Source organism: Bactrocera neohumeralis, unplaced genomic scaffold (assembly GCF_024586455.1).
Source record: "Bactrocera neohumeralis isolate Rockhampton unplaced genomic scaffold, APGP_CSIRO_Bneo_wtdbg2-racon-allhic-juicebox.fasta_v2 cluster09, whole genome shotgun sequence".
Lineage (NCBI taxonomy): Eukaryota > Metazoa > Arthropoda > Insecta > Diptera > Tephritidae > Bactrocera > Bactrocera neohumeralis.
Genome location: NW_026089622.1, coordinates 34225806 through 34239012, shown reverse-complemented (window position 1 = coordinate 34239012; position 13207 = coordinate 34225806). Strand labels below are relative to the sequence as shown.

Here is a 13207-nt window from a genome sequence, read left to right as displayed (position 1 = left end):
TCTTGAATTGAAAATCGACAAATAATCTATGTATGTTGTCAATTTTATTCTAAAATATTTTAATACTTATTTTTGCGGGGTTGACACTTTTTCCTTCTCATACATTTCAGAAATATATTCAATTTATGATTTTTAGCTTTTGAAATCGTCGCGAAAAGACGCTTGTAGGCAAGGCATGCTCGGGGAGATGTAATGGCGTCTGCTTTTATGAATGAATCGAATATGCTTTTCGAAAGTACATTTGCGTTCATGAATGAAAATTTTGTTGTTGTGTAATTTACTACAAATTTTGACGTCGGCAATTTGGCTGCCATATTGGTTTCTGATGCTTTTCCAAACGATTGTTGTTTTTGTAGAATTTTTGCGGGTGACATATCCACATGTGAACGCATGTAAGTATGTATGTTGTGTATGCATTGTTTATGTGGGAATGTCATACGCACATACATATGTATTTACATGTGTACGTATATAAGTATGTGTGATGATGTTTTAGACGATTGTTGTTTTTGTTGAACAATATTTGAAGTTTTTGCGAGTGACATATTTACATTTGTATACAGATATGTATGTATATATGTACATTGTGTGTGCATTATTTGTGTGGGAATGTCATACGCATGTATGTAAATATACAGTAATATTTATTACTGATAAATGATAATATCTTGATTTGAAATTGATTTGTACTTGCATACATATCTCCAGGATAGATGCGTATGAAAGTTTTAAATGATAAGAGGTATGATTTCGTATATTATTATGGTAATATATTATGTTTTTAGGATATTACGATAATATTTCATATATGTATATAGCATATATACATACATGCATACGAAATTATATAATATTATCAAAGATAAGGAATGTTTAAAAGGTAGCTCATTTGCCCATTAACTACAAATATTACCATGAAAATAGCATAATTTAATAATAATGCTATCAATTTTGCATGAATTCACAAAAATTTGCAAAATTATATTCATATCAATTGATATGATAGCATGTAAAAGTATAAAAATATAAGCCAAAAGGCCAACAATCGTCTGTAAAAGCAATGTATATTTCTGAGCATTATTGTCATTCAATGCTCAGCTCTGTTCACTCATTTCTGTTAAAATTTCTCCTGCCGAGCCAAAAGTGGTGAAATCCACTAATAGAAAATTCATGGCTCTTGACAGTTCACACGCTTGTCCGTAGTTGAACCTTCTCTATATTATACGTTCTCTGCAGGAGAGTTATGGATCTCTTTTATCTTTGCTTATAGAGAATATCCAACAACGGACAAGCGTGTGAACTGTCAAAAGCTAACAAAATGCGATGAGGGTGTTTCACCACAGCTAGCTCAGAAGGAGAAATTTTAACAGTGGCGCGTGAACAGAGTTGAGCATTTAATGAAAATTATGCTCAGAAATATATGTACATTGCTATTACAGACGCCTTTTGCTTATATTTTTATACGTTTACATGCCATCATATTAATTGATATGATTATGATTTTGAGTATTTTTATGAATACATGCAAAACTGATAATATTCTAATTAAATTATGCTATTTCCACAACAATAATTGTAGTTAATGTACGAAAAAAAGCTATTTTTTAAATATTTCTTTTGTTTGATACCATAATATAATTTCATATGTGAATATGTTTGTATATATGCTATATATATATTAAGGTGGGCCAAAAAAAGTTTTTATTTTTTTTTCTTAGTTACCATGAAAATCTCATCCGACATGACTAAAAACAAGTTCTGGTAAAACTTGAGCTCTTAATATTAATATTAAGAGGTGCCTCATCGACATTTTCGATTTCCCATATAAATAACACAGGAAATTTTGTTCTTTTTGTTTGGATTTTTAATGTACACAAACAAATAATTGGTAAGCGATAATCAACACTAATTCTTATAGGAAATTTACCGATCTACAAAAAAAGTCTGACTCTCAGGAAATGTAATTTAATAAGAGCCATTTTTCAGTAATTTTTCGATTGCAACACAACTTTTTATTTCATATCTCTTACATATTGATTATTTCAAAATTAAACAAAAGTCTTTTTCTTACAATCGGGAAATTTTTGTCGGTGATTTTTAACAACTTGCAATAAATATTGCAATTGTTCTTCATTTTTAGTAAGACATTTGTTGTACTCCTCTATTAAACCAACACCTCTTTCTGCTGCATCATTGACCACGCTGATGCGCTTAGATTCTCTTGATAGCTTTCATCCTGTGACCAAGATTCCACATTTTTGTCAATGAAGTTTGTAGGTAAATCGAATGTTTGAACTACATATAGTCATTGACTTTTTCGAAATAAAGTCACTCAGATCTGCTGATAAGAATTGGTCTGAATTTCCTGGCTCAATTTCAAATTTTTTTTTTGGATCAGTGTTTATTTCTTTTTTATTCAAAGCTTGAATCATTTTCTTTTTTTTGGGTAGAGGCCAAGAATGATAGAAATAAGATTGCGCAATGCGCATGTTTGCTTTCAGTCAGCTGCTCTTGCTGACGTCACGGTTGACTTATTATTCGCCCGCGCTTTTGAAAGTGAATTCGAATTGTGTTTTCAAGTGTTGTATTGATTGTTAAATTTTATATTTTTTTAAATGAGTTGCGCAGTGTTGGGTGCAATAATAATAATGGTAAAAATTGTGCTACGAAATGGAGATTTTTCCATTTCCCTAAAGATAAAACAGTGGTAAAACAATGGATAATTTTTGTCGTCGTATGGACAAAATTAATGCAACTTGCAGTTTGAAATGTGTAATTCTGGCATTTTGATTACAATAATTTTACTTTTATAACCAAACACTCTTGCAGGTTTAAGTTCGCGGAATCCAACTAAGTTACTGCCTAGCGCTTTTCCCACGTTAACTGCTCCTGCAGAGGACAATAATGTTGAAGAATACCGCCCCTGTTGAAATAATTCAAGAAGACGAGGTTGGAGAGGCATCTCAAACTGCAGGACGAGAAAGACGAGAAAATACTGCATTTGGAAACAGAAATGTTAGTCCTATTTGATATTGATGAAGTATCTTTTTCTTACATAAGTATGTGTATTTCTAATTCTTTTTAGACAAAGGCTGAATAGTGTTAGAACTTTGAATAAGTGCAGAAACGAGCAGTCAGCAGAAATTAAACGCCTTAGGATTTCCATTAAAACCTCGGAATTGCACAGAAATAATTTGGAGCAAAAACTTAGCTGCATTTTCATCAACGGCCAGGTAAGTCCCAAAATTCTAAAAAGTATTATAAATTATATGTATTATAAACCTAAAACTACAGAAAACATTGTAATATAAAAATGTATTGATGTTAACAAATGCAAATATGTACTAATATACAAACTAAGTTTTTGCACTGTTTCTTATCCTAATTATGATAATAATCTTAACTAACAATTTATTCCATTTATTTATACGCATGTATGTATGTTTATTATATTTTTACAGGTAATATTTTTCAACGTGTGTCAGTTGATCTAAATTCCACTGACCCAATTGAAAAAAATGATGACTTGGAGATTCTCAACAACGACGGACTTGAGAATTTGGCAGGGTACATCTGCCACAAACTCGGTAAAGACAACCTCGAAATTTGTGGCAATTCAGAAAATTGTTCGTCTTATACTTGGGAGGTGATTTCTGAAGGAGGACTCTCAAAACCAACAGATATGTTAATGGAGCATGTGAGAGCCTTGCAAGCAGTATTTGATGATGTAAATGGTGCTGATTTGCATACTCGTATATGTACAAATTACGCCCAGAAGCACTTAGATTTAAGTAATTTTGTAAATGGTAGCTCGAAAGTAAAATAATTGTTTTTTATAGCTAGAATGTATTTTAGGACCCGTTCCTTAAATAAAAACTTAATTGAACATATGTATAGCAAAAAAAGAAAATTAAATAAGACAATAAATTGATACTTGGTCACAAAATATTCAATCTTTTTATTTGCATAAATGTATGTATGTATATGGTTGAAACAAACACAGCAAAGAGACAAACTTAAATAATACAATGAAAATACAATTAAATGAATATGTAGGCAAATGTTCACTATAAAATATTCACTTATATTGATATCTTTTATTAATATTCACTTATATTGATGTTAACTTTTAATTATATTCATATTTTTGTATGCCTGCAATACAAAATTGCTTCTTATTGCAAAGGAAAACAAACAACTGAAAATCAGCTGATTGTACGTTGGTCAACCGTGACGTAGATGCGCAGAACAAACAAAATTTGAACTCGTCATTGCGCAATCTTTTTTCTATCATTCTTGGGTAGAGGCACATTATCAACAAAAAGAGAAATAATGGCCAACTGTTCACTCAAATACCACAGGTGATTTTTAATTTTTGAACAAGCTGCTGTTGATACGGAGCTGTTCACAGTTTTATACTCAACTAAGTCTTGCATGAAGGTCAGGTCATTGTATGGTGCCAGAATCGCAGATGGAGCAGTGTACCAAGCTTTTAAATAAATTTTAACGAGAAAAATACAAACTTCACGTAAGCTTGAATAATATTTACTTATATTCCCATATAGGTGATCGATAATTACTATACAATAATAATAATACAAAAATAGTAATGAAAATTAACAATTAAGTTCAGCATGACAAGATTGCCTGAATTTCTTTTATAAATTAATTAAATAGAAATGAGATAAATCGAAAAAATATGATTTATTATGTTTATTAGCCACCAATTTGTAATATAAGATTAAAAATTGTGGAAATCATTTTTAATAATTTCTTGTTGGTCTTTAACTACGAATAACTTTGAATGAGTTGACTCAGCCAAAAAATGTTTTAGACCTTTTTTGTAGATCGGTAAATTTCCTATAAGAATAAGTGTTGATTATCGCTTACCAATTATTTGTTTGTGTACATTAAAAATCCAAACAAAAAGAACACAATTTCCTGTGTTATTTATAAGGGAAATCGAAAATGTCGATGAGGCACCTCTTAATATTAATATAAAGAGCTCAGGTTTTACCAGAACTTGTTTTTAGTCATGTCGGATGAGATTTTCATGGTAACTAAGAAAACAAAAAATAAAAACTTTTTTTTGCCCACCTTAATATATATATACATATGTATGTGGCATACTATCATAATATCCTAAAAAACTTAATATATTACAATAATATTGTATGAAAATTACATTTCTTCACTTAAATTTTCATACGCATCTAGCTATTAGCACATAGTTACATATATACATATGTAATTAGAATTCAAATTCAAATCGTGATATTATCATTTATTAGTAAAAAGTGTGCGCGCACTGCTCTATATGTGCATACATATGCATATGTGTACGACATTGCCGAACAAATAATGTATACACAAACCAACACCCAAATATGCATACACATGTAAATATGTCACCCACAAAAACTACAAACATTGCTTTACAAAAACAACAGTCGTTTCAAAAAGCATCATACATACTTATATGCGTACACATGTAAATATGTGCGTATGACATTCCCACACAAATAATGCGTACTCAACATACATATTTATATGCGTTCACATGTAGATATGTCACCCGCAAAAATTACAAATATTGTTCTACAAAAACAACAATGGTTTCAAATAGCGTCAGCAGCGTCACAAGTCAATATGGCAGCCAAATAGTCGATGCTCAAATTTGTAGAAAAACACCTAACAACAATATTTTCATTCATGAACGCAAGCGCACTTTCAACAGGCAAACTTGCTTCATTCATAAAAACAAACACCATTACATCTCCCCGAGCATGTCTTTGCCTACAAGCGTCTTTTCGCGATGATGGCAAAAGCTAAAAATCATAAATTTAACAATTTCTGATATTTGTATGAGAAGGAAAAAGTGTCAACGCCGCAAATATAAGTATTCAAATATATTAGAATAAAATTGACAACATAGTTTATTTGTCGATTTTCGAGTCAAGAAATGTATCAAAAATAAGTATAGTTTAAAAAAACTAAAAAACACGCTTTTAAAACATATCAAACTAAAAAGTGAAAAATAATTCCTGCATTATTGTGAGAAAAGCGTGGAATGCTCGATATATGAAAAATATGTCACCAAGCATATTCTAGGTTTCAGCACCACTTAAAAAAGTTACAAACAAACATACATACATACATACCTACAAGTGAAGCTAATAAAAGCGTATTAAAAATATTCAATATTCCTCTTATTTATGTGTACAGTGATTCCCGGTTAAGTAGTACTCCGTTTAAATGAAAATCATCCCTCTTAACTGCCTATATCTTGCTGCATCTCACGGTTTGTTTTTTGAAATACATAGAAATTATTGTTTTAAGTACCACTCGCTTAAGTATTCGCACTCGCTTATGTCCCATATTATATTTTTATTTTGAACAAACCACAAAAATTTGTATCTTTGATTGTGGCACATAACCGGGATTGACTGTATTTGTCAAGGAATGTAAAAAATATTGTTACGCGGCTTGCAAAAATCTGCGTCGATATGTATGCAAGCTCATACAGAAAAATACATACATACATATTTACGCTGGTTTGTTGGAGAAGCTGTTACAGCGGCAAGGGAAGCAGTGGCAATTGGCGATGTTCGTTTGTGTTTTCTGCCAACAACACAATGTTGTGACGCTTTGTCGTCGCGTCAGTCTTTCGACACGTTGACTCTTTGACAAAATCTCAGCTTCGGCCATTGGTTGCCCGGGACAACGGAGATTTCGCATGAAGCAATATGTGTACATATTTACATACATAGTTGTGCCTGGACAAATTTACAAACATTATGCGTATGGTTCCTTTTGTTTACATGCTCACATAATTACATACATACGTGAATATGTGCGACCGCTTCGCCTTTAAACTTTTAAAGGCCTGCAAATAAATATGTACATATGTATGTATATATCTTATCAAACCTACATTAATTAAATATTTAGATAACAACATAAACATGACTATTATACATATGTATATTCCGAAAGATTTTAAGGAATTCATCATGAAATAGTTCAATTTGTACGTACATGCATGTGTGCTTTGATATAAAATACATACATATCGTCACCTGAAATGCAAAATAACGTAACAACATTTTCGGAAATTTACAGTGGCAAGAATTAAACACGAAATAAAATAGAACATGAGTGAAACAAAATTTTAATATTGGTTAAAACTGGTTTATATCTGACCGCAGAACCTGAAAATGTTGAACATATGTAATATTATGTATGTATGTAATTTGAAGTAGTGAAGCGTAATCAATAAGACACTCAATTTCGAATATTTTGATGATACGTTATTTTGTATTTTAGGTGACGATATATAGAAAATATACATACTTACAGTGAACCAATAAAGTTTACATACACCTAGTTCTACTAAATTACGACACGTTTATTTATTTTTATTTTATAACAAATTATAAAATGCATAAATTTTGTGGTTTTTTCTATGCATTTCAAAAGATGTATATTTAACATTAAATTTAGCATATCAAAAAAATTATTATTTATAGAAATCAAAAGTAATTACAATAGTTTTAGCAGTTTTTGGCCTACATTTTGTTGCTATTATTGTCCCTAGACATCGGTGCATGCTCCCCACTCTATTTCTAGTATTATTTCCGGATATTTTGACCCACTAAGTCCATGATCCAGCATTTATTTATTTTGATGAAATTCGATGTTTTCGAATACGATTTTCCAAAAAGTACCAGATGTTTTGAATAGGATTAATGTATGGTGATTGCGGGACGTATGGAGTTATTTTTAATTCCATAACAACTCTGCACGTAAAAGATAAGATGGGTGTTTTGGGTCGTTATCCTGCTGTAAATAGAAGTGACCACTATTAACAGCCGATTTAAGCACACTTAAAACTTAATTTTTTTTCTTAAAATGTTCAGATACATATGCTTATTCATTTGCATATTTATTTATTATAGGCGATCCTGCTAGTTGCTTTATCAGCCCAATGGGTATAACCAAAACTTGCAAGTAAGAATACAGTAAGAATACTTGACTTTGAAAAAAATTTTTTTTTTTGATTTTGGAATATTATAGTGTGCTTGGAAACACAAAATAAGCAGTCGGCAGGTACCGAAATTTTTTCATTTATTTCGGTACCTATCTACATACATTTATATACCGAACTGTCTAACTGGTTTTTCGTACAGAACAGTTGGGTTTTTTGTAAGTAGCTGTATGCCGTATTACAGCTCAAACTGCATATTAACATACATACATACATATGTGCATAAAGAATTCTTTTAAAAATTTAATCGGAATGGACTCACTTTTTTCTCCGCCAAGGGTTATGGGTAGCAATACTTATGTGTATGTCTTCGTTCTTTCTCTGGTTTCTTCTCGTTTTCTCTTTTTGGTTTTTTTCTTTGTTTGATGTTTTCCGTGTCGAGTTTTTATTTTCTTCCCACGTTGCTTGTAATTCTTGTCTGCTCTGCTGCATGTTTTGGGGTTGTTTTTTGCTTATTTGGATTTTTACCGCGCCCGTATTTGAGTTTTGGTTTTTTGTATTTGTTTTGCTTTAGTTGGTTTCGCGCCCGTTTCATAGATTTGATCACTTAATATATGTATGTATTTATGTACGGGAGGATGGGGTCATGTGTAGAAGTTCACGCAAGTGAGGAAAGTTCTCTGATCGCCATTCACTTGGGAGTGGCCAGAAGCGATTCTTTTACACATGGCTCAAGCAGCTCACTACTTCCGGTCTTTGACCAAGTATCCTCTGGGTAGCCTAAGAACATCCGTTCGAAGGCGAGCTAAAGTGAGAAGGCGAAACATCCCTTACATAGGGTTGTGCGCTGGGTTTGGGACCCGCCACGTAAAAAACTCACCCCAATGAAAAACCAACAGCAGCCTCGGATGAGAGACCCCCCTTTTGATGACGACTATGGCAAACGAAATAAGGACTACGAATTCAGGGCATGCACCTGGAATGTCCGGTCCCTTAATTGGGAAGGTGCCGCTGCCCAGCTGGTTGATGTCCTCGTAAAAACAAAGGCTGACATCACCGCCGTCCCATAAATGCGATGGACGGGACAAGGACAGAGACGAGTAGGTCCTTGTGACATTTGCTACAGTGGCCATATAAAGGAGCGCAAGTTTGGTGTTGAATTCGTGGTAGGAGAGAGACTCCGTCGCCGAGTACTATCATTCACTGCGGTGAATGAACGTCTAGCCACAATCCGCATCAAAGCGAGGTTCTTCAACATATCGCTGATCTGCGCCCACGCCCCGACGGAAGAGAAGGACGATGTGACCAAAGATGCCTTCTATGAGTGCTTGGAGCGCGCTTATGAAGGCTGCCCCGCCACGATGTCAAAATCGTGCTTGGCGACTTTAACGCCAGGGTGGGCAAAGAAGGTATCTTTGGCACTACGGTCGATAAATTCAGCTTCCACGAGGAAACATCCCCAAATGGGTTGAGGCTGATCGACTTCGCCGTGGCCCGAAATATGGTTATTTGTAGTACTAGATTCCAGCACAAAAGATTTATCAAGCTACCTGGCTGTCTCCGGATCGAAAAACTACCAACCAGGTCGATCATGTTGTGATAGACGGAAGACACGTCTCCAGTGTTCAAGAAGTGCGTACGCTCCGACGTTGCACTCCTGCTCTCTGAGAGCACTCATCAACAACTCGGTATAAGGGAACTGTGGGACGGCATTTCAAACTCCTTACGTACAGCTGCATCCGAAACCATTGGTTTTCGGAAAGTGCAAAAGAACAACTGGTACGACGAGTAGTGCCGCGTCGCAGCGGAGAGAAAACAGGCTGCCTACCTCGCAACGTTACGATCGACCACAACACGTGCGGGATGGGATAGATACCGAGAGTTGAAGAGGGAAGCGAGACGCATTTGCAGACAGAAAAAGAAAGAGGCCGAAATGTGTGAGTATGAAGAGCTTGATAAGCTGGCCGACAGGGGTAATGCTCGAAAATTCTACGAAAAAATGCGGCGGCTTACAGAAGGTTTCAAAACCGGAGCATACTCTTGTAGAACCCTCAAAGGTGATCTAGTCAGCGATGCCCAGAGCACACTTAAATTATGGACCTCAAGCCTGCTGAACGTACAACGCCAGGAGAAGGCGAAACCGATTCCCCAGTCGACGACGATGGAGCAGACGTTCCATTACCCGACCATGAAGAAGTTCGAATATCATTTGCCCGCCTGAAGAACAACAAAGCGGCAGGGGCCGACGGATTGCCGGCCGAGCTATTCAAACACGGCGGCGAAGAACTGATAAGGTGCATGCATCAGCTTCTTTGTAAAATATGGTCGGACGAAAGCATGCCCAACGATTGGAATTTAAGTGTGCTATGCCCAATCCATAAAACAGGAGATCCCACAATCTGCGCCAACTACCGTGGGATTAGCCTCCTCAACATCGCATATAAGGTTCTATCGAGCGTATTGTGTGAAAGATTAAAGCCCAGCGTCAACAAACTGATTGGACCTTATCAGTGTGGCTTTAGACCTGGAAAATCAACAACCGACCAGATATTCACCATGCGCCAAATCTTGGAAAAGACCCGTGAAAGGAGAATCGACACACAACACCTCTTCGTCGATTTCAAAGCTGCTTTCGACAGCACGAAAAGGAACTGCCTCTATGCCGCGATGTCTGAATTTGGTATCCCCGAAAAACTAATACGGCTGTGTAAACCGACGCTGAGCAACACGAAAACTCCGTCAGAATCGGGAAGAACCTCTCCGAGCCGTTCGATACCAAACGAGGTTTCAGACAAGGCGATTCCCTATCGTGTGACTTTTTCAACCTGCTTCTGGAGAAAATAGTTCGAGCTGCAAAACTTAATAGAGAAGGTACCATCTTTTATAAGAGTGTACAGCTGCTGGCGTATGCTGATGATGTTGATATCATCGGCCTTAGTTCTGCTTTCTCCAGACTAGACAAGGAAGCAAAACAAATGGGTCTGGCAGTGAACGAGGGCAAAACGAAATATCTCCTGTCATCAAACAAACAGTCGTCGCACTCGCGACTTGGCACTCACGTCACTGTTGACAGTCATAACTTTGAAGTTGTAGATAATTTCGTCTATTTAGGAACCAGTATTAACACCACCAACAATGTCAGCCTGGAAATCCAACGCAGGATAACTCTTGCCAACAGGTGCTACTTAGGACTGAGTAGGCAATTGAAAAGTAAAGTCCTTTCTCGACGAACAAAAGCCAAACTCTATAAGTCACTCATAAGTCGCGTCCTGCTATATGGTGCAGAGGCTTGGACGATGTCAACAACTGATGGAAGTCGACGTTGCGAGATTTTCGAGAGAAAAGTTCTGCGAAAGATTTATGGTCCTTTGCGCGTTCTCCGGATGGCGAAATCGCATTCGATGGAACGATGAGCTGTACCCGAGATATAGAGGAAGACATTGACACAGTTCAGCGAATGGAAAAGACAGCGGCTACGCTGGAATATCATGTTGTCCACGATGGACGAGAAACGACTGGCAGCTCTGTTAAAGTATAATCGCGTAACGCTGTACGCGCAATTAAGAAGAAGAAGAAGAAGATTGCGGGACTTATGGAGTTATTTTTAATTCCATAACAACTCCACGTACAAGATAAGATTGGAAGGACCAAGTGGAGAATTTAAATTTAATTTTTTTCTTAAAGTGTTTAGATACATATGCTCCAGTTCGGAACACACCAAAGGTAGCAAGCATTTATGGTGCGCGAAAGTACAGGCGAAAAAAGAATACTAAAACGGCACATGCAAAATTCAGCTAGCAGCGATCAAAAAAGCAAGCAAAAAAAGTTTCAAATGCTACCGCTGCGGTAAAAAGGAGAATTTTGCTGCATGGTGCAAGGAAAGGCAAAACGCAAATAAAGATCAGAGGGACAGCAACGCAGATTTTTGCAAGCCGAGTAACAATATTGTTTAAAAATATTAAAACAACTAAATTTTGATCTTTCAATACTTAATAAGGTAAATTAAGCCTGTTAGTTCGCAATTAATAGATGTTTTAATCATTTGTAATTGAAAATTAATTCTATTTTGCATCAAATTACAAATCGTTTCTAGAAATATATTTAAATTTCCCATTTCCTTTGATTTTCATTGTTTTAAATTTTTATTAGCGATCTTGAACGGCGGCAACGAATTCCTCCGTTTACATATATTTTTGGTATAGTTTCAATCTGGCCGTTGCAGTCATTCCAATTGCAAAACGTCAGTCTCTACCCAGTCCAGTCAACTGTCAAAGTTCGGTAGGTGAGCGGTTTTCACATTTCCAGTGACAGGAGAGTTATGGATCTCTTTTATCTCTGCTTATAGAGAAGATCCAACAACGGACAAGCGTGTGAACTGTCAAAAGCTAACAAAATGTGATGAGGGTGTTTCACCACACCTAGCTCAGAAGGAGAAATTTTAACAGTGGCGCGTGAACGGAGTGAGCATTTAATGAAAATTATGCTCAGAAATATACATTGCTATTACAGACGCCTTTTGCTTATATTTTTATACGTTTACATGCCATCATATTAATTGATATGATTATGATTTTGAGTATTTTTATGAATACATGCAAAACTGATAATATTCTAATTAAATTATGCTATTTCCACAACAATAATTGTAGTTAATGTGCGAAAAAGAGCTATTTTTTAAATATTTCTTTTGTTTGATACTATAATATAATTTCATATGTGTTTATGTTTGTATATATGCTATATATAAATATATATATATCTACATATGTATGTGGCATACTATCATAATATCCTAAAAAACTTAATATATTACAATAATATTGTATGTAAATTACATTTCTTCACTTAAATTTTCATACGCATCTAGCTATTAGCACATAGTTCTAAATCGTAATTAGAATTCAAATTCAAATCGTGATATTATCATTTATTAGTAAAAAGTGTGCGCGCACTGCTCTATATGTGCATACATATGCATATGTGTACGACATTGCCGCCCAGTTAGAACAGTGCCGGTCATGTTACCAAGTGACATGCCGGTAACGCGTGCCGGTTTAATTGTCACACTTTCCTATCACGTTCTTAAGGGCGAATCAAAAAACCTCCGAAAACTTTTGTATACATGTGATTTTTTTATCACCTTCTTGAGCACACATTTTCTGCTACAATAAAACTATATCCTCGCTACTCACACTTTAGTTAAATTTAAGGCAAACGGGG

General features: G+C 35.2%; 1 protein-coding gene and 1 long non-coding RNA gene across 3 annotated transcripts in view; both read right to left on the bottom strand.

Moving 5' to 3' along the window:
- Positions 1-1803: 1803 nt before the first annotated feature.
- On the bottom strand, positions 1804-4180 carry LOC126764326 (uncharacterized). Of its 2 annotated transcripts, none has more exons than XR_007667939.1 (3): positions 4083-4180; positions 3056-3248; positions 1804-2995 (listed from the first exon to the last, which is right to left on the bottom strand). It is a non-coding gene; the product is annotated as an uncharacterized LOC126764326 (long non-coding RNA). The 2 variants fall into 2 exon arrangements; XR_007667938.1 differs by having other exon boundaries at positions 4112-4180.
- Positions 4181-12857: 8677 nt separating this feature from the next.
- Positions 12858-13207, bottom strand: part of LOC126764716 (uncharacterized) — a 1262-nt gene continuing 912 nt past the window's right edge. The window contains exon 2 of the mRNA XM_050482369.1: positions 12858-12870. Coding sequence (XP_050338326.1) covers positions 12858-12870 — 13 coding nt within the window. The remainder of the gene's footprint in view (positions 12871-13207) is intronic.